This window comes from Barbus barbus (assembly GCF_936440315.1).
Source record: "Barbus barbus genome assembly, chromosome: 8".
NCBI classification, from domain to species: domain Eukaryota; kingdom Metazoa; phylum Chordata; class Actinopteri; order Cypriniformes; family Cyprinidae; genus Barbus; species Barbus barbus.
Window position 1 is genome coordinate 34,910,994 of NC_136736.1, and position 22,442 is coordinate 34,933,435.

At 39.1% G+C, this 22,442-nt stretch overlaps 3 protein-coding genes across 6 annotated transcripts in view; all 3 read left to right on the plus strand.

Annotated features, from left to right (window-relative positions):
* Nucleotides 1–6,207: 6,207 nt before the first annotated feature.
* Nucleotides 6,208–12,945, plus strand: LOC306873942 (A disintegrin and metalloproteinase with thrombospondin motifs 1-like). 2 transcript variants are annotated; one of them, XM_079423541.1, is made up of 9 exons: nt 6,208–6,681; nt 6,736–7,072; nt 8,424–8,764; nt 9,307–9,439; nt 9,521–9,978; nt 10,061–10,247; nt 10,323–10,501; nt 10,597–10,772; nt 10,863–12,678. In XM_079423541.1, the coding sequence occupies exons 1-9, from the start codon at nt 6,487–6,489 to the stop codon at nt 11,575–11,577; spliced, it is 2,721 nt and encodes a 906-aa protein (XP_079279667.1). In that variant the 5' UTR covers nt 6,208–6,486; the 3' UTR covers nt 11,578–12,678. The 2 variants fall into 2 exon arrangements, with proteins under 2 accessions (XP_079279667.1, XP_079279666.1); XM_079423540.1 differs by having other exon boundaries at nt 6,208–7,072; nt 10,863–12,945.
* Nucleotides 12,946–13,955: 1,010 nt separating this feature from the next.
* Nucleotides 13,956–20,971, plus strand: LOC306873649 (cysteine and tyrosine-rich protein 1-like). 2 transcript variants are annotated; one of them, XM_079423092.1, is made up of 5 exons: nt 14,123–14,435; nt 15,395–15,519; nt 16,907–17,006; nt 19,085–19,245; nt 20,330–20,971. In XM_079423092.1, exons 1-5 carry the CDS (start codon nt 14,392–14,394, stop codon nt 20,461–20,463), a joined length of 564 nt encoding a protein of 187 aa, XP_079279218.1. In that variant the 5' UTR covers nt 14,123–14,391; the 3' UTR covers nt 20,464–20,971. The 2 variants fall into 2 exon arrangements, with proteins under 2 accessions (XP_079279219.1, XP_079279218.1); XM_079423093.1 differs by lacking the exon at nt 15,395–15,519 and having other exon boundaries at nt 13,956–14,435.
* Nucleotides 20,972–21,645: 674 nt separating this feature from the next.
* The window catches only part of LOC306873940 (amyloid-beta A4 protein-like), a 32,670-nt gene continuing 31,873 nt past the window's right edge, over nt 21,646–22,442 (plus strand). For both annotated transcript variants that reach the window (XM_079423536.1, XM_079423537.1), the window contains exon 1: nt 21,646–21,842. In XM_079423536.1, the coding sequence (XP_079279662.1) occupies nt 21,783–21,842 (60 nt within the window). In that variant the 5' untranslated portion in view covers nt 21,646–21,782. The remainder of the gene's footprint in view (nt 21,843–22,442) is intronic.

Genomic DNA, 22,442 nt, shown 5'->3' on the forward strand with positions numbered 1-22,442 from the left:
GTTTATTAAAGGGATCCCTGGGTATTAAGACTTGCATGGCTTAATATAGCATAAATTATGTCTCTCACTGAAATAAGTAGAAAACTCATCAAAGATTTGTGTTATTTTTAAAAATCACATTGTTTTATAAATATTTTGAACTATGGGGGGGCTCTATTATTCTGATGACGTAAAATGTTTGCACTCGATGAGCTACTAGCGTTACCTGTTGCTATTTTTACCACAACACATCACGAAATACACAACTCAGAAAATAAAATACTGATATGATTTAAACCAAATGCTGTACCATCGATTCTTCCCCACAATGAGTCTAAAGGCCCTGGATATGGAGGGAAATCAGCGCTGAGAAACTCCTCTAGCGGCCGCGAGTCATGATTAGCATCGGCATGTTTCGATCTTAACAGGATGGCATCGAGAGAAAAAAGAAGTGGGTTTTAAGGAAGTTTTATTCGTCCACAGGCATCTTCCCATGCTTTTCTCCTCCTACTATCGTTAGGAAAGCAGTCTTACATTGCTTCTCTTGTTGCCCTTTGACTGAAAATGACAACCAAAAGCCACACAATGTGGTATTGTATCAGTATTTTATTTTCTGAGCTGTGTATTCTGAGTTGTTGCGGTAAAAAGCCAAAGACTATAGAAATAAGCACCAGTAGCTCACCGAGTGCAACCATTTGACATCATCGACACAGAACGTACCGTGCACATAAAATAATGGGGCCCCCCATAGTCCAAAAAATACGCTATCTTAAGCTATACATGTCTTAATACCCGGAGATCCCTTTAAGGTGAAACACAAGCTAATTATCAAACTGCACAGATGATGGTGAAATACTGAAAATACACAGAAGCTAATAACTTGTTCAGACTATAAACTTATAATAGGCTGTTTTATTAGTCTTTGGTTACTGGATGAGATGAGAAGTGCTGCTCAACCAAATCACACTAATTAGTAACTGCGTTTAATATCGACTTTAGGTCTGTGATCAAAGATCTGAGATCTCAATATAAAGTCAAACATTTGAGATGCTCCACATTGATTTTAAAGCTCTAGATTGGATGAACTAGTGACTCATTTGGGTCTGTTTTTATTTCTCCTAACGATTTTTGGGAGAAACATCTAACAAAATGCTTGTCATGAAACACAAAGTTAAGTCTCCGGGGCCCGTTTCAATAAGGAGGTTCAACCAACTCTGAGTTAAAACTTTAATGTTAACTTACCCTGAGATTCTTGAGTTCTTAATTTACTGTTATATTATCAGAGGTGAAAACTGGCAGAACGGTAAGTTATTGAACTAATATTAATTTTCAGCTAAACATGAAGCATAAAACATATTTCAATCAGGTAAATCTTTAAGCATTTAAAATGTTCATGGTGTAGGCTACAAGACTTTACAATCATTTGACAAATTAAATAAAACTATTTCAATGTGCAGCAGCTTTTTCCACAGTCTAATGCTCATTTCACATAATTAAACATGGTCTAATCCAAACTGTTCCATTTCTTAATTAGTAATGAAATAAACGTTTGACTTCTACTCAGCCAACAGCAAGAAGATTGACAAAATAATGAAGAACAGATGAAAACGATGGCCACAATACCAAGTATTGGAAGAATGTTCAGATCCGAGAGGAAAAACAATAACTGTTGCTTTTGTGTTTGTAGGACACTGGACATTTAACAGCTGTCCATTCCATACAGTAATCAGCTTCGATGGGTCTGTGCTCATTTAACTACACAACAATTCTTAGAAAGAGCGTGAGAGCGAGGCACACTTTCCTTACCGCTCTGCATACAGCAGCCTTACTAATGTGCTCTGCATCCCTGATGTTATACAGAAAACTATTACAGATCAAATAAATATGCATGTGGATATGGCAAAAAGAAAATCTAAATAATCCTCTCCCGATGGAACTGTAACTCTTTAGGAATTAATGCAGCTTCCTAATCTACAGGATTCTGTATAAAAGGACGTGCTGTTTTTGCCACTTTCACAGTGCCCGTATGATGAAAATATATGTGCAATGAATGAATATACCTCCACTGCAAAAACAAATGCTGGTCCCACTTTATATTAAGTGGCCGTAATACCTGTGTACATACATAGTAACTAGATGTGTACATAGTATGTAACAACAGTGTAAGTACACATTAATATGACTGTAAGGTTTGTGTAACTACACATAACCCTCTGAATGGTATGTGTAACAGAACATTGGTAACACTTTTTGGTAATGAAAGTACAAATGTGTAACAGGACTAAGCACTTTTTGGTAAAGAAAGTGTTACACTTTATATTAAGTAGACAATTCCTATGGATTTACAGTTTAATTACTCTGATGTTACACAGCAGCAGCCAGTAAGTTAGGCTTTACATATAAATTGTGGTTGGTGTCCAGAATGTTACACTTTATATTAAGTGGACCGTTCCTGAGGAGTTACCATGTAAGTACACTGGTATTACTGTGGTGCACCAACACCAGATCCAACTCCTCCCACTGTATATATCCCTAAACATACCCATCTCCACCCCCCGGATCAAATTGTTCCAATTACCAAATGTGGTAACACTTTATTTTGATGGTCCCTTTTGAACATTCTGTTAACACTAAGTAATGTTGCAACTACATGTCAACAAACTCTCATTAGAGTATTAGTAGACGGTCTGCTTCATATCTGCTATCTCGTTTTTGTGATGGTCTCCCAACAGATATTCTACTGACTGTAAGTAACTTTGCAAGTACATGTCAACTTATTCTAACCCTAGCCCTACCAGTCTACTAATACTCTACTAACACTCTAATGAGAGTTAGTAGATATGTAGGTGCAAAGTTACTTATAGTCAACAGAATGTGTTAAAGGGACCATCAAAATAAAGTGAAACCCAAAATGTAGTTATATAATTTTATTATATATTACAGCTGTAGATACTATGTACCAATGTGTACTTACACTGTGGTTACATACTACGTACACATCTAGTTACTATGTAAGTACGCATGTATTAGGGCCACAATATAAAGTGGGACCAAAATGCTGTTCTTGCTTAGTATTTTTGCTTTGCTTTTCCAATCAAAATATCTAAAGATTCTTAAAAGTATTTAGTCTTTTAAGTGTATTTTTCTTATTTTGCAAATGATCTGCCAATGGGGTAAGAAAAATAATCTTGTTTCCATTTGCATTAAGAATTTTTTTATTTTCTTGTTTAAAGTAAAATGCTCTTAATTTAGATTCCAAAGTACCAAGAAAAGCATTTTCGCTCATTTCCGGGTTAGCATATTTTTCAATTAACCTCCTTTCTGAAAAGGGCCTCGGTGTCACAAGTTAGCAGAGACAGGATTCAAGAGCGGATGAAGACAAACAGTTTATTAGTATCTCTGAAGAAGCAACAAGGCGAACCCACAACAGTCTAGCCGACAGCTGAAAAGTCTCTGTAGCGCAGGGAAGCAATGGGCAGCTCACGGAAGAGGAATCCCAGGAAGCCGATCAAGGAAACAGGAGACAACAGAGAGACCAGGACGCGAGGACAAACATCAAGGATCTGACAAAACAAGACGAGATTAGCACAGCTAATATAGAGCCGCAAACGAAAAACACCTGACAATGATCAGCTCGTTGTGGCAATCAGACACACACACACACACACACACACACACACACACAACAGCACCAAGCACAGATGAGACCGTGATCCCATGAACCGTGACACTCGGAGCTGTAGAAGAACAGCATCTAAACATTAACATTTTCCTCTGAATAATACCATGTCACTCCTGAGTATGTCCTACACAGAGTGTTTCCCAGCTAACAGGGAATGTTCTCAGAACGTTCTGAATAGGTTCTCTCACAGTTATGAACAAATGTTCTTCCAGTAACATTAATAGAATGTTTGTTCAAAGTTTTCTGGTGTTTAATCATTTTCTCAAAACGTTAGCACAAAAACATTATTTATACGTCCTTCATGATTTTTGTTCTTTTAGTTGGACACGCATGTAACATTTTTTAAATGTTGCAGTTTGTTTCAGAACGTTCAGAGAATGTAGCATTCACATAATGTTTGCAAACTGATACAATAGGATGGTTCCTTAACCTTTGCATAACCAATAAAAATCATTAATAAAAACATTACAACCTGGACACTTTGAACATTCAGAAATATCATTTTCAAAACTTAACAGGAACATTAGTAAAATGTACTTCAGTACACGGCCTATATGCTTTTAAAATACAGCAGACTCTCTCAAATATTGTTTGTAGTGCTGAAATACTTATAGCCTACTATAACTGTACACTAGTTTTTGCTGCACATATTACAGTTTTTTTCAGCTGCTTACACACAAAATCTTAACTTGTCACACTATTTCTCGGGGTGGTGATGGCGCAGTGGATAAGACACATGCCTTTGGTGTGAGAGACCCGGGTTCGAATCCACTGTGAGACACCAATGTGTCCCTGAGCAAGACACTTAACCCCTAGTTGCTCCAGAGGCGTGCGACCTCTGACATATATAGCAATTGTAAGTCGCAAAGCGTCAGCTAAATGAATAAATGTAAATGTTCTGAAAGCTGACAGTCAAACAGCAGAAGCACACACCAAATCTGCAAAACCATACAATAATTCTCTGCCTTTTTTTCAATTTCATAAAACACTTTTTGCAAAACACAACACACACTCTATGTAACACACAAAAATCTAACAGGAATTAATATTATGGCAAAGGTGTTTGCAAATGTTTGCTTTTATATTTTGAATGCAGTGCTACATTTTGCAAAAGATGTGAAGCATTTTACATTTTGTATGCAATTCTTGGATTCGTGTGTAAAGTTTTGAAAAAAGAAGCAAAGTTTTGAAATTGTGTGTAAGCAGCTGAAAAAACTGTAACACAGACAGAGAGATATGAATAGAGCAGCTGAGATGATATATGATGCTGGGGCGCCACCTGCTGTCTGACCTGCTTCAACTAAATGAGGAAAAGCTCAAATAATATTAAATCCACGTAAAACCAAACATGAACTGATCGTGCCATTTACATAGCAATATATATTGTGTGTTTTATTTTTTATTCTTAATTATAATTAAGTTATGGTGCACAGTTGACCTGTCATCATACTTTCCTCTTAAACTATTTATTGGAGCCTTCTATTTTATATAGGCTACTTGTATAATTATCATACATGCAATTTTATTATCTAATATGATTTAAGGCACTGCAGGGAGAATTTGTACTTTTAAAATTAATCTTGAAAAAGTCCATGTCAGTATTATGTGGTTTGACATTACAGAAAACGTGAAGGAATGATTGTTAAGTTCTTCTTCCATCTAGTGGTTTTGTGTTGAACTTCCAAAAAATATTTTAAACACCCAGCTGGTTCCAAAAAGCTTTTAAGGTGGACTGTCAACTCGAGGACTGACTGAACGCTTCTCATTAATTCATAATAAGTTGCATATGCATGCAGAAATGATCGTATTGATTGATATGTCACTTCTAAACCAGTACTTTTCTTTCTTAGTCAGAGATGTAGCATTATTAAGCATAAAGTGAAATCTAACTTTTCATCATATAATCAGAGTAAATCTTCATTTTTAATAAGTCCACACGTCATATTCATTATGTTCCTGTAACTCAGAACACTTTGGGTTTGTTCTTGGACAGCATGTACTTTTTCTTTAAAGGGTCCCTGACCGACTAAATGACATTTGGCCCATTAAACGCGCAAGACAAGCTATTTCCTCCGACACTAAGCGGTAATCCGCTCATAATGAAGTTTTGATGGAGTTTGAGTGCACACATGAAGCGTTAGTGAGCCGGGTTTGAGGAGCGGTCCACCTTAACAGCACCGCGGATTCAATCCGATCCGCCTGCGCCTCTTCCCCGCAGCAGAAGCTCCAGTCAGCTGCTTCCCATCTCTCGTGAGGAGACTTGTGTCTCCTGATGTCCTCAATAACCTTGTGTTATACTGACATATTAGTGCACTTCATCTTAGTCTAAAGTCATATAAGCCACCTGAATGCAAAATGCACATATAGACTGATAAGGTGTTTAAATGACTAATAGAGGAGTTTTGTTGCGCTCTGATGATTGATGATTGTGGCTCTGCTCCAGCGCTCTGTTGCGTACTAGATTTGGCCGCAGCAGATCAAAGGGACTTCAGGAAAGGGGTGGTCCTGCACTGGAGCATATATAGAGAGCCGGGCTTCTCACTTCTAAGACAGAAGGAGAGCTGAAACCCGAGGAGACGGTTTCCAAGACCACTTTTGAGACTCTTCTCGTGATTTTGCTGCTAGAGATCGTTCTATCAGGCTAATTTCCATTCGAAGTTCATTTTAAGTGAACTGGATTGGTACCTGTTGCAGTTTTCTGATTTTGTTTCTGTGATATACCGGCTTTTGGAGTCAGATTCTCAAAGAACTGAAACTTTGTGAGGATTTCCATCGGGTGCGTCATTGTTTTGTCATTTTGCTCTTGAGAACCCAACGGGAATATAATGTCTCTTTTGCGCGTTATACTGGGTTTCGTTGCAGCCCTGTGCGTAAACGCGGCGCAGAGCGCGTGGGAAGAGAGCACCGTGGTGCCGGTCCATCTCGAATCGAACGACACCGAACCGACCCATACAGCAGAAGCACGGGAAAAGCAATCCGAGAGACGCATCTATCGCTTGGACATCTTTGGAAATCAGATGGTGTTGGATCTGGAACCAGACCAGACCTTTTTAGCGCCTGGGTTTGTGTTCCAGATGGTCGGGAAACCGGAGTCCGAGGAGTTTGACAGCGCTGGAGAGGCGCGGTGCTTCTTCTCGGGAACCGTGAACGGAGAAGAACTTTCTGCTGCGGCGATCAATCTGTGCAACGGACTGCGAGGCGGCTTCTATGTCGGCGGCGAAGAGTATTTCATTCAACCCGCAAACGCCAGCGCAGAGGCTTCAGATGGAGACACCCACATCATTCGCAGAAGAAAACGGGGTATCTTGGATGAGGAAAACGGTCCGAAGTGTGGGGTGAACGAAGAGGAGGAACGGATCACCGAGAAACCAACCAAATCTGACACAGAGCACATCCCATCTGAGTCTAAAGGTAAATATTGCAGAATAAAACTTTATAGTTATCGATCTTGTACCTAGGAAAGTTTCCTCGTACTTTATTATTAATGTATTTTCCCGGTAATATTTCGCGCACGCCTCCGGTAACCCAAATAAACTCGGTGACTCCGCGTCATTCAGTGCGCGCTGGAGCATGAGGAGCGAATTAAGCAGAGTTCTGCGTCTGCATTAACGCACTAAACACCAAATCGCGTAATTTAGTTGGGAAATGCAAATAGCACACATGTTCTGTTCTGCCAGCCCGTTTAAACGCATCTTAAATAATTTTTTATTAAGCGCAGACGAGCCATCTCCAAAAGCGAGGCGAGGGTTAACTTGGAGAGGGCAGAAATCTCTCCACATACGCAGGAGGAGGGAAGGGGAGGTAGGTTTGAGGGTTGGGGAGAGGGAGGCGGGAGAGAATGGGCTGGAGAGACGTGGAAGTTCGCCTCCTGGTACCGCATGTTGCGCAGATCAGCACCGGAGGACTGTAGATGGCTTGTGTTTCCGCCAACGTTTCTCGTGAAAGTGCGCAGGTTTTGGAAAAGTTATTAGCAGGGCGGAGCAGAAGCTTAGTCAAATGGAAAAGTAAGCAAGCTCAGCACTAACTCCCAATAGCTTTCTATCTTTTTAAGTAGCCTACACAGTTCTCTATTTTTTCAGCTATAAAACAGCATTTTACTTTACTATTTCCAATAAAAATTTAATTTAGGTTTAATAGCTTTGAGGCATCTATGTGGACTTATAAAAGTGGACACGTATTTAAAATAAAGCTTTTAGGTTCCATGAAAACCAAAAATAATAATGATAATTGATGACGTCATCTTGCACGCGTAGGCGTCTACAAATATATGTCCAAAAATGCTCTCTAGAATCTAGTCCCTCCCTCTAATATCACCTGACGCTGTCTAGCAATAGGAAGTAGGAAATTATGGTCAACCCATGTAAGTTAAAGCCTACTAGCTTTTTAAATAAAACATACAAGTCATCACTTTGGGAAAGTCATTTAATGCAAGACACTTTTCTCTCTGGTAAATACTGAAACTGATTTAGTTTTCGCTTTTTTCTGGTAAAACTAATGGCTTTAATTATTATCTAATATATGTCCAATAAAACACTCTCTAGAATCTAGTCCCTCCCTCTAATATCACCTGAGGCTGAGTAGTAATAGGAAGTAGGAAATTATGGTCAACCCATGTAAGTTAAAGCCTATTGGCTTTTTAAATAAAACATAAAAGTCATCAATGTGGAAAAGTTTTCCCTCTGGTAAATACTGAATCTGATTTAGAGTTTCATATTTTTCTAATTTAACCAATGGCTTTAATTATTATCTTCTCATCCTTCAGCACACCACAGATCTCGGCGCTTTGTGTCCACGCCTCGCTATTTGGAGATCATGATTGTGGCGGACCAGTCAATGGCGGAGTTTCACGGTGCTGGGCTCAAACCTTATCTGCTGACCATCATGTCAGTGGCATCTCGTCTATATCGACACCCTACCATTCGTAATTCAATCAGTCTGGCAGTTGTGAAGCTACTTGTTGTGTACGATGAAGAATACGGTCCCCAGGTGTCCTCCAATGCGGCGCTTACGCTCAGGAACTTCTGCCAGTGGCAAAGACAGCACAACCCATCAAGTGACCGGCACGCAGAGCACTACGACACAGCAGTGCTGTTCACCAGACAGGTAAGTTTATCACTCCTGGCCTCATCTTGCACTCTTAAAAAGAAAGGTTTTTTATTGGCATCGATGGTTCCATGAAGAACCTTGAACATCCATGGAAACTTTCAAATGCAGAAAAGGTTCTTCCCTTTTGAAAAAAAACAGCATATGCTGGTTAGGTATGTTTGGAATCTTGGCTGCTGGTTTCAGCTGGTCCTTAACTGGTCATGAGCTGGTTTAAGCTGGTCATGTGCTAGTCCTATGCTGGTCCTAAGCAACTAGCTCCTGCTCATGACCAGCTTAAACCAGCAGCCATGCTTCAAAACATACCTAACCAGCATATGCTGGTTCATTCAACAGGGTTTATAGTGTAAAAAGGTTATTTCTCTTTTAAAATGTTCTTAAAAAATGGTTAATTTAATATCTGTACACTGATAGGTTCTTTTGGGGAACCAAAAATGTTTCTTCTATCCCTGCAAAAACTCCCTTTTGGAGCTTTTAGATTTAAGAGTTTGAGTAAATCATTATGTGGCCAGGCTCATACTTATGAACGCTGTCCCTTTCAGGATCTTTGTGGAGCTCATTCCTGTGACACTCTGGGGATGGCAGATGTTGGCACCGTGTGTGATCCGGATCGAAGTTGCTCTATTATTGAAGATGATGGTCTGCAGGCAGCCTTCACAGTTGCACATGAGCTCGGTATGCATATCCCCATGCTCTTATATAAAAACTAGAAACTATGCAGGTGTAGGTCAAGTCATAATTGTGCTTTTCGCGTAGGTCACGTGTTCAACATGCCCCATGATGATGCCAAACAATGTGCCATTCTTAACGGCGACCAGTGGAGCACCCACATGATGGCCTCAACCTTGTCAAATCTGAACCAGCTACAGCCCTGGTCTTATTGCAGTGCTATGATGGTCACGACCTTCCTGGACAATGGCCATGGTCAGTGTTTGCTGGACAAGCCCCAGAAGCCTCAGCAGTTACCCCAGGCTCTGCCAGGTTCAGTTTACGATGCCAACAGACAGTGCCGTCTCACATTTGGAGAGGAGTCCCAGCACTGTCCGGACCAGATCACCACCTGTGCCGCCCTTTGGTGCATGGTCACGACTGCAAATGGCTTGCTCGTCTGCCAAACCAAGAACTTTCCGTGGGCCGATGGGACGCCTTGCGGGTCTGACAGCTACTGTATGGCAGGCCAATGTTTGAGCAGGTCCGAGGCTGCCAAGTATAAGGTAAGCACCATTTGGTGTGCAATACGGAATTGATGTTATTCTGATTTGTCACTGACAATGGTTCTGTCCTGTCGCCTTTTAGACTCCAGTCAATGGTGGATGGGGAGCCTGGGGACCTTGGGGAGATTGCTCCCGTACCTGTGGAGGAGGTGTGCAGTACTCTATCAGGGAGTGTGACAATCCCCTACCCAAAAATGGAGGCAAATACTGTGAGGGCAAGAGAATTCAGTATCGCTCCTGCAACACTGAGTCCTGCCCTGATAACAATGGTAAGGCATGGTCCTATCGCTGTTTCTGCAACCCCATGCAAGCCGCTTGATTTACAACTGTGTTTATTTGCGCAGGTTTGACATTCCGTGAGGAGCAGTGTTTGGCCCACAATGACATCTCCTCTCAGTTGTCATTTGGCTCAGGAGAAGGCGTCGAGTGGGTGCCAAAGTATGCCGGGGTGTCTCCCAAGGACCGCTGCAAGTTGGTGTGCCGAGCTAAGGGAACAGGCTACTTCTTCATTCTGAAGCCAAAGGTGAGTGTCCCAATTAGCCTGAGTTGTAAAATCTAACAGTGGTTTAGTGGATGCACTGGAGATGTTTAATCTGAGGTTCACTCCAATGCCTTCAGGTGGCTGATGGAACACCATGCACCCCAGATTCCACCTCAGTCTGCGTCCAAGGCCAGTGTGTGAAAGCTGGTTGTGACAGGGTCATTGGTTCCAATAAACGTTTTGACAAATGTGGCATCTGTGGAGGAGATGGATCAACTTGCAAGAAAGTTTCTGGATCAATGGAACGTGCTAGGTAAGCCCACAATCTGCGCCAGTTAGAGTTTTCCAAAATTCCTTCTCAGATTTCGGTTTAATCTGACCTTTCCTTGTTTCTGAACTTTAGAGCAGGCTACCAAGATGTAGTGACGATTCCAGCCGGTGCCACACACCTAGATGTTAAGCAGCGCTCTCTTGGAGGCCGCCACCAAGACAATAGCTACCTAGCAGTTCGCAGGCAAGATGGCACGTATCTACTGAACGGCGACTATAAACTGACCACTTTAGAGACTGATATCTCTCTGAAAGGTGCACTGCTGCGATACAGCGGTTCCTCTGCCACTCTAGAGCGCCTGCGAAGCTTTGCTCCCTTATCTGAGCCTCTTACCATCCAGGTGCTGTCGGTTGGTGATTCCCCCCGACCTCGTGTAAAATATAGCTACTTTGCGCCACGCACCAGTGGGTCAAAACGGCCGTCCATTAACGTTATTAGTGAAGCAGGAGATGCCGAATGGGCCCTACGTGAGTGGGGGCCTTGTTCGAAGACCTGCGGCAGTGGTATCCAGAATCGGGACGTCATCTGTCTTGATGCATATGGCCGCCAATCAAAAGACTGTCCTGAAGAGCTGCGCCCTGTGTTGTCCCAACCCTGCGCACTGCAGGCTTGCCCGTCCTGGTTGCTCGGGGAGTGGTCTGCTTGTTCCAAAACCTGTGGCAGAGGCTTTCGCAAGCACCCTCTGCGCTGCATTGGACACGATGGCCGCACTTTGCCTAACGAGAGCTGCAACGCAAAAGATCGGCCACGACCTCTCCTGGATTTGTGCAACATGACTCCCTGTTGAAACTGAACACTGAGGCTTGAAAACAACCTCGAAACAGCTGTAACCTTGCACATCTGGTGCCGACCAACACAGATTTTTGGATTCAAAAGGCCCCTTATGACCGAGACTGCAAGCTAACTTCTTTCAGTGTTTCAAATCCCACCCATCCAACACTAGGGGCACAAAGCTGGCACACTGTGCACCTGTCTTGACAGCTGTGATTTAGGATGAGAATATGGACACCTCTGCTGCTTTGAATAGTGATGTCATGCATGTTAGATTTTGAGTGGTCATGGGTGTGTATGATGATTAATGAAAGAGTGCATGAAACAGCAATGCATTTGTACCGTCTGTCTGAGCTGGACTAGACAGACATGATTCGTTTGTCACAAGAGAGCATATAGGAACATATAGGAGCTATTGCCAGGGTCAAGAGCAGTAACAGAAGAGTTCATTAGTAGTGGTGTTATATAAAACGCCCTCTGGTGGTTCTCCATTTCAAAGTTGCAAACTCTGGCTCAGGGCACATATTTAACACATGCATTTTTCTTGCCAAAACCAACGCCATATCTCACCTCAGCTAGGCACACGTGCTGCTAATCAAACACCACAACAGGTATTATGCATTTCCTCATAACTAAGTTTAACAATGCACATTAGCCTTAAGTTTAGCTTCCTAGGTTGATATTTTCACCATTTTGCAAAGCCATACCCAATCAAGAGGGATCACGTTTTTAACGAGGAGGGAGACCAAAGAGCATAAGTTCTATACCTGAAGAGAGACTGTGTTTGTGTGTGTTTATGTATGTGTGGGTTAGTTCTGTGTGTTTGTGTAGAGATATGGTGAGGGACTTCTGTCCTACTACTACTTCATAAGTAATCCTCTCCTGCCTTCTGAGAAGGTATTTTTGTAATGAGGTATTTGTTTTTTTACAGAATATGCAAACGTTATTTATTTTTGTACAGCCCATTTAATATAATCTTGTTGCTTTTTTATAATTATTGTATTTCTATTTGTTATTATTATTGAAATAACTGAAGGATGTAGATTATATTAGAGTATTTATACAATATCAATGATCTTAGGTTTATGAATAAAGTATCATATTGATTTGTGGACCAATATTGTTGAGATGGTGTCTTATTTTGGGTGTGGCTCCTGACATTGAAGCACTGTAGTCTAAATCCTACTCTGAGGACCCCTAGGGGTTCGTGAAGGTACTACTTGAGTTTTTTATGTGGTTAATCTGCTCTAAATGATGGAGCAACATTAACATCTAAAGTCTGAACTCTAACTCATGCACATTGTTTGTAAATAAATGTATACATGAAGTACATCAATTTAAGTACATGCATACAGCAAAATAAACTTAAAAGAGCATCAACATGACTAGATCTACTCAGGACAATTATCAATACAAAGCTGCTGAGTCTGTCTGCTTGTATTATGAACCAGACAAAGAAAGTCCACCGGGCTGAATTAAATTAATTAGCACTCTCAAAGAAAAGCCTTTATGACTGGCATATTCAGCAGCACAGGTAATAACCACATCACTGGTTATGACCAGGAAGTCTTTTGTTATATAACAAGCTTTAATAATTTAAGAGGACAATGTGGGGTTTTGTCATTATGTTACAAGGGTGGTTGAAGAGGAAGCACATTCAGCCCCGGCCAGTCCTTCTGCTAAATAATACATGCACCCAACTGCTCAGTAAAATAACAAGTCACTTTGCACCCCATGATAGCAAGACCTTTTCTAATGAAAACCTTTTTTTCTGACTGTCTGAAAACTGAGTAAGATCACAGGGTAGAACAAGAAAGATGTGTAAATGTAAATATGTGAGATGGCAAGATGTAAATATTTGCTTTCCCTTAAACAACATTGAATTGAACAAGAAACCTTGTCTAATGTGCAGTAACATTAATAGAACGTCCGTTATCTGCTCTTTAATAATGTTCTCAAAACATTAGCACAAAAGCAATATTTATACATCATTCATGGAATTATTTTTTTCTTAAATGTTTTAGTTGGATGTTCATATAACATTTTTAAATGTTACCACTTTTTTCAGAATGTTCCGAGATCATTCAAATGTAACATCCCTGTAATGTCTGCAAATGATCAAATGAAATGTTCCATTAACATTCGCATAACCAAGAACAATTGTTGCTTATAAATAGCAGGCCAAACAGAAACAGAAGCTCGTGGTATTGATAAGCACTTATGAGATATGAGATTGGGTAGTTCCAAATATGAGTTGATCAAGTGAATGAAGCACATCTGGGTCTATAATCCCGAGGCACGTGTTGTGAGATGCTCTTGAGCTCAGGTCAGGGATGTTGCACACAGAGCGGATTCGTGAAAACACGACTGAAGAGAGATCTAAATATAGTCTTCAGGGACACTGGCGAGAAGATGAGGCCGCTATTGAAGAGGCATAAGTGTTCCCAGAATGATTATTTCTGAGGTAAGCAGGTTTGTGTGATGAGGAGTCGTGACGGCGTTCAGTCGCCTGGGCGATGTTCCTGGGGGAGGGGATCGAGGCGAAGAGAAGAACATAGCGCAAGGAGAAGAAGTTCAAGACAAAGAGGAAGGAGTCAAAGGAGAAGTTGTGACTGAGAGACGAGTCGTGGAACACGTGGAGTGTTATGGAGAAAAGAGTTCGTTTGACAGTCAGAACAACATATAGGCACAGTTTCTAATCAGATTTAAGACATGGCAGAATGAACGATCAGCTGTGGAAAGATCTAATAACATGTGAAAGTTGTTTCGACGCGTTTTTAACAGAAATGTCCAGCGATATTATGGAGAATCCGAGGAGTTCACAGAAGAGATGGAAGTTCTTGCGGGACTCTCTGCTGCTTTGCTTCTTTGCCGGTAATGTAGTTTTATATTTGAGAACTAGATCAATTAAAAGTGTAAGCGATTATTTATTTAAACTACAAACAAAGGAATATCAGGTTATTAATTAACTTTACGTGCTACAATTGTATGATTATTTTAACAGTTTCTCAGTTGTGTTTGTAAAAGTTAGACTTTCTCATTATGATGAAGTGACTTTATAATTCTGTGTTTAAAGCTATCATGGTAATGGCTGGTAATGCCAAATTTAGGCTAGAAAAACGTCGTGGGAACATTGTTTTGAAGCGATTCTAAAACGTTGATTAGAATGTTATTTAAAGGCTACAAAAACGCTTTTAAGAACGTTCAAGTAGCTACAGAACATCATGCCTTCAGAGTGTTATACCAAGAACGCTTTCTCTCAATGTTGAGAACGCATTAAATATTAAGTTATAAGAACGTTCCATAAACATTACTTTGAAAAAAATTGTAACATTTATAGAATTTGAAAAACGTTATTGAAAGTGAATGTTTCCTGTTAGCTGGGAACTTACAAACAAAGAAAAGTTACTTATGAGTTACTAACACACTAGTTTTATAATTATTTTATATATGGGTTAACTAACAATTTCTCCGTTGTCTGTGTAAGAGTTAGTTTATTCAGTTTTCTCACCTTTTTGATGCTGAAAAAAACTTGCTTTAGAGTAATTGCTATTGACTAGAGTAATTGCTTTTAATGCTGCCATAATAATACCATGGCATTCTTTGAAATACATAAGTATTAAGTAAATATCATGGTATATGGACACTGTATTCATTCAGTATCTTATTATGACCATCTGATAGCATCACAGAACACTTTTCTGGAGCTTTATGATTAAACTATGCATACATACATATATGTAGGAGATGTGTATGTGTGTGTGTGTGTGTGTGTGTGTGTGTGTGGTAGCATTTAAAGCGCCAGTGTGTCTAAAGCGTCTTTGTCCCAATAGTGTTGACCGACAGGACCCAGAGGTACAGCGAGGGCCTCTAGGGGACCACCCAGTCTGCAGGCCCCCACATTTCCTCTGGGAAGCCAAATGCAAACAGACGCCACTCAAGTTGAAGCCAAATTTTGGTGCTTCAGAAGACATCATTACACCAATTATACTGTGATTAGTGTGGGCAGGACAAGATAGCGCTGTAATTGTGTACCAACCATCCTTGTCCTTGAGCATGAGCTTGAGATATGTACATTAAAAGATTTTAAGTGCTAAAACAGTTGTATTTAGAGTACAACTTTTTCAAGTATGTCATGGCATCAAAACACAAGATAAGAAGCCTTGGACCCAGATCTATACAGATGGACTTGTGTTAAGCAATAGTTGTGCTGTAGCCTATACACCCTTCACCAGCAGTGCAAATGCAATCCAGTCATGAAATGTGTCATAAAGCTCTCTTAATCACAGATCAATAGCGTTTGATGCCAATCCAGCAGGCGTGTTTGGTGCATTAACGAGCTCTGAGCAAGAAGCAACACATGATGAAGCGCTGATTATTCTCTGTGCAGGATCAGACTCGTCTGTCGGCAGCAGGAATGATCAGAATAGACAAGCTCAGCCCTCTAACACAACACTAAAAACTGAGAAACACGGAAGGGAGATTTTGATCAGATGGTTTTGTCTCAATACACAACAATGTTCTTAAAGCATCTTCAATTCAATAGAAGTGAAACACTGCAAAAATATCATATTCCATATCTTTATCGGTGTCTTGTTTTCCACTGAAAATATTCAAACATTTTAAAAATGATTATTTCTTACTAAATTTAGTAACTATGGTATTTTCGTTTCATACACAATGCTAAAAGTGCTTTACATATGAGATGTAAAAATAATATTAACAGATTATATAAAAACAAAATCAACAATAAAAAAAACAAAAAAAAATATTCTAATAAAATATTTTTTTATATAATAAAAAAAAATCCACTTCACTTCAAATTCACACTTGTGAATTAAATAAGAGCTTGTTTTTATTTATTGTGAACAGTTATTATTACTAAAACTAAAAACCATTAAAACCTTTTCATTACTTGAAGTAAAACAAGCATTAAAAATAAAACCTTTATAAACATTTTATTTAAAACTTGTTTTATTTCAGCTAGTTTCCATGGCAACATTTCAAATTTTTGGTTAGTGTATCCTTATGAAAACTATATAGACGTAAGATAAGATTAATTTAAAAAATGACAAAACAATACAAATGCAAAAAATGTAATGAATTAATTAAAAACTGAAAATATAAAAATGAAGTCTAATTCAAAATATGAACTAAAACTCCTAAATACTAACATAAGATTGTGATTTTGAATTTTCCCTAACCATAACGCACATCGCTAAATGGTGAAAATGTGAATTATATCATGTTTCTGATGCCAGTGATCCTATAAATCAGTTCACACTGAGCAAATATTATTGTAAATATAACATATTTTATATAAATCATGTGTGTGTGTTCTGTAGGCCGTGGAGATGCTCAGTGTAACAGCTGTATTGAGTACTGCTGTGATGGGGTTCCTCCGTTCTGCTGCTCTTACTATGCGTATGTGGGAGACGTGCTCTCGTAAGTACACACACACACTTACACCCGTTGAGTTTCTATGTAATGGTTTTTTTACTGTCCAAACTGTATGTTCTCTCCCCTAATCCTAATCCTACACCTAAACCTGCCCCTCACACAAAACTACTGGCATTTGTAGAATTTCAGTTTAGTATGTTTTTAATCAATTTGGCGGTTTATGAGGACACAAGAAATTTCACATTGGAATACCCATGACATTATACAACCATGTATGCAGAACACACACACACACACTCTCACACAGCACATGTATAACACCAGCACTGACGTGACCTCTGACCTCCCCTCCCCCTCACACACAGCTGCTTTTCCACTTCAATCTGAAATCCAACCCACATCCCATAATCAACCCTCCTGTCCAATTACGTCTAATAATACTGATGCTAGTTTGCATAAATTCAAACTAGTGTTATCAAATGATTAATTGTGATTAATCGTTTGACAGCACTAATCCAAACACATATTTAATGACCACAGTCGAGTGCTCAAGTGATAAAAGTGACTTCAGATGATTTCACACATGAAACCTCTTCAATATCTTCATTGTTTCTCTTTAATAGAGGCTCTCAACTAACAGAGAACATTACAGCAATGTTCTCTCAAAGTTATGAACAGTAACGTTAACAGAACATTTGTCCAAAGTTGTCTGGTCTTTAATACTGTTAACTCGTTTTTCTGAAACTTTATTGTTGGAAAATTTTTTAAATGTCACTTCCTGTTTCAGAATGTTCAGAGAACATTCAAAAGTAACGTTCCCATAATGTTTGCAAAATGATACAATGGAACGTTCTCTTAACGTTTGAATAACGTTTTTAAAAATAAACAACAGGGACGTTTTGAACATTCCGGAATAACATTTTTATAACTTATTGAGAATGTTTGCAAAATCTTTTAGAATGTATATTTTGTACATTTTTATTAAATTATAAAGTAGGCTACTTTTTAAAATAATTACATAATATATCAAAACAGTTGTTAACCAACAGAATATAGCTTCAAAACATATAAATAATAAGGGGGGAAGGGGGGGGGGGGGGGTTACAAATGATAACTTTCAGTATCTGAGAGTGCTTTAAGTATCCAAAAGTTTACAGATAATCATAGTTATGGGTTTTTGTATTTTCCTCAGCATTATTACTGATGAGATCATGACAGTGGCAGCTTTAATTAATGAGTAATGCACAGATCTATTTCCACATATCAGATGTTTTGTACTGTTCTGAGAACATAACTGACTTTGTTTCGGAGCATTCAGATGCAAGTGCATTTAACTGCAGGAGCGCTCGTGCTTCAGGACATCAAACACACGCATGCCATATGTGTGAAAATAAATAAGCTCAGAATCATCAAAGAGAGAACTGCGATGCATTGGAGAATGGATTATTATAACAGCCCTAGCTTCTTAGATGTTTCTCCTCACATGAGCATCTCAGATGCTTTGGCTAGGTCTTAACCAAACCTCAACACTGCAAAAAATTATTTTCTTCCTTAGTATTTTTGTCTTGTTTTCTTGTATAAATATCTACAAATTCTGGAATTAAGATGCAGTTACTTGACAAGTAAAGCGACTTAAGATATTTTGTCTTGTTTTCTGAAAATATAATTCAAATTTTGTTAGTTTTTGCTTAAAACAAGTAAAAATATCTGCCAATGGGGTAAGAAAAATGATCTTGTTTAGCCTTTGAATGAAGATTATTTTTTTTACTCCATTGGCAGATATTTCCTGCAGTGAAGGCATCAGTCTGAACTCAGTCTCTCGCTCACACATTCGACCAAACTCGAAATGACAAAAGCAACACATTTGTCTCTTGCGCCGTGTTTAGTCAGGTCCCTGATCACACAAGAGACGGATCACCGTTGACTCACAAATGGACGGGATCCATCAGGAGACAAATAAATATGAGCATGGGTGGTCTGACTCCACAAAAACACAGTGAATGCAAATATTGAGTTTATCCTGCCATGAAACAGACAGGTAGTTAGTGTTTGATGAATCGAGCATCACTAGTACTCGTGCAGCTCGTGTATGTTAGTCTCAGTTTTGTGTTTTGTTCGCTCAGGGGAACGGCTATCTCCGGGATCGTGTTTGGCGTGGTGTTTCTGATGGGAGCGGTGGCCGCCATCTTTCTGTGCATCTGTATGTGTGTGAAGAACAGCCGCGGGGCGAGAGTGGGCGTCTTCAGCTCGTCGTACATCAGCACCGTGACTCAGGGTTACCCAGGTAACACAACAACACACACAAGCCTTCACACGGACTAACTACAACCAGCATGCTAAACCAGCATCAGTCCATTTAACTTGCACTTACAATCAATTCATACTCAGTAATACTATCCATTTAACTGCACTGAGAATCACATTTGAACAGAATTAAGCTGAATTGAACCATCATTGAACTGAATAATGATCATATTGTTTTCTATAGAGCTGCTTTTGAAGTAGTTTCATTATTGATGAACTTTGCAACATTAACACTGTTATTTACTGTTTATTTCTGTAAAACTGCGTTGAAACTATCTTTACTGTATAAAGCACTATAGAAATAAATGTGACTTAACTTTTTAAGATTTTCAATCACCTTCACTATTTGCTTTCAAAATGTGCTTCCTTAAGAGTATTACAAAAAATTAATTCTGATTTGATTTCGAGGGGGAAAGCATTAAATTAAGACAGGGTTTATATTGGTCTTAAAGTCTTAATTTGCCTTTCCACAAATTAAGGCCTTAAAAATCACAGCAAATACTTAAGAAATTAATAAAAGGCAGAATTTCATAAAGTCATGGCATGAATATAAAAATATATATTCCTCAGATTTTTGGTCTTGATTTCCAGTAAAAATATCTAAACTGCCTTACACTGCAAACAAATGTCTTTCTTCCTCAGTATTTATGTGTTGTTTTCTAGTATAAATATCTAAACACTCTTGAATCAGGATGCATTTACTTGACAAGTAAAACGACAAGATATTTTGTCTTGTCTTCTGAAAACATAATTCAAATTTTGTTAGTTTTTGCATAAAACAAGTAAAAATATCTGCCAATGGGGTAAGAAAAATAATCTTAATTCAAAGACTAAACAAGATTATTTTTCACAGGTTATGTGGTTAGTAAACATCTTGTATTCAGTTAAACAGACATAATGAACATGTTAAGCAATAATTAAAGCTTTTGATCATAATTATAATATAAGGTAATATTTGACAGTTTTGCATGTCAATCCAAATATAAACAAAGCCTATAAATCTGTCCTGCTTGTTGCTCCTGTAAACGCAGCATTCATTTCCAGTTCTGTCTCATTGCTCTCAGATCCTCCACCTCCTTACGGCTATGATTATGAGATGTGTCCTCCTGATCTACGGCCGCCTCCATACACACCCACTCCACCCAGAGCGGCAAACTACTCTCCACCTCCACCCTATCCAGGCTACAGCCGCAAATGAGCCGCCTGATGTGTGTTATTCTGAGGACGCACAAGATAAAGCACAACTGCCAGACAAAGCAGGGATTTCCACTCACTGGAGCAGCGCAAAGATGATTCCTACAGGATGACTGGAGGATTTTAATTTATGATATGGACATTTATGGTCTCAGAAACCTAACGGACACTAATAAACCTTATTAGGCAACATGAGACCAGGACAGGCCTAAAAACTGTTTTCTTTTGATGCGGCTTGTTGAAGATCAGTGTTATCTGTCAAAAGAAATGAACTGTTAATATGGGAGTAAACGTCATATGTGTTGTACAGAGTAACATTATATTCTTATACCTAAAATGTGTCTCGATTAATTAATTTATCAACTGAGGGAATAAAATTTGAAAGAGCGAGTTGTATTTGTGGTTGGCTACTGTTACGGAGACACACCGGGTGTAGTTAACTGTGTCCAAACAGCAAAACATTAATGCAATGTATGTCTGTTTTTACTTTTCATAATAAACCTGAAGGCTGCACGCTCGTGTTTTCCTCTGTGGTGCATATATGCTATCACACACTTCGTTAGTACAATGCTTTATTCTTTGAGGTCTTTCAAAGCTAATTTGCACACACATCCAAGAAAGTACATTAAAATATAAAATAATTTCATTTAGAAATATGGAATATGAGAATTTACCAAACTAGACTAATATGCTATTACACATTTATAATAATGTTTTCATGATCGACCACACGGTGGCAGCAAATAACAGAAATGAGCATAATTAAATTCTCCAGCTTGAGCATAATCTAGAATCCATGACATTTCATGTTTTAATTTGCTTTTATAAACACAAATGCATGCATTAGAGAAGCAATGCCTGTTATTGTATAGTGATATGGCAAAAGAAAAACAATTACATTTTAAAATGTAAAAAAATACAATTAAGTAAAAATAAACTGATTGAAAAACAGATAACTGACTAAAGAGTAAAACATTTTTGATATTACTCATTAAATGTATGTAAGATTAAATAAATTATAAGTTTTATAAGAAATATAAACACAAATGCATATAAAATAAATAATAAAATATATTTAAATTAAAAGAGAAATAAGTAAGAATAAGTTAGTGCTGTCTTTGATTTGATTTTAATTGTATTGGTCAGTATTTTGAGTGCTCCCCGCTCCTCCTCCCGGTGTCCGGTCAGGTGACGCGTCATCATCGCAGGATCAGCGCATTCCTCTGAGAGCAGACGCGATCCACACCGACATCTTCCACCACACGGATATTTACTCGATACAGAGCGTCGCGTTTAGCTGGAAGCACACAGAAGAGGCGCAGAATGGGCTGTCGAGGGCTCTTCATGTTACTGCTGGCCGCGACATCGACGCTCGCGGCTGAGGTCAGAAACAGATTCAATGTAACATCATCGCAGCGATAGATGCACTAGAACCGACGCGATGACGCGGAGCGATCCTTTCTATACAAAAGATCGCGGCGCTGTTTTCTTCTGAATAAGGTTTAATATCTAAGCCTTGTGTGTTTGTTTTATAGGAGAATAATGAGAATAAACGGTAATAGTGGGAATAATCGCGTTCTTATATGAGCGATATTATGAACGCATGCTGTACAACAGATTAATATTAATAATCAAACTCAGGCTGAAGCTGATCTAGCGAGCGGCAGCGGCGTTTAACGCGTAATGTGCCGCGACATCCGCGGATTCGGTGTGTTTGACTCTATTTCGGTGTGAATCCAGATAGTTATCCAGATTTATCCAGATGTGTGAATCCAGATAGTTAATGTGATAGTTCTAGTTAATGTGATAGTTGTAGTTAATAATGATAGTTAATGCAGGAATGTGTTCAGTGGCCTGTTGGATTGGGATCAAACTACAGGAATCATAACGGGATCAAACCCGAATCCTCTAGAAATCAACCGAGATCCTGGAGCTTCTGAAACCGGAAAATAAGAGTTTTCTGGGATTGATTCCAAATTATGA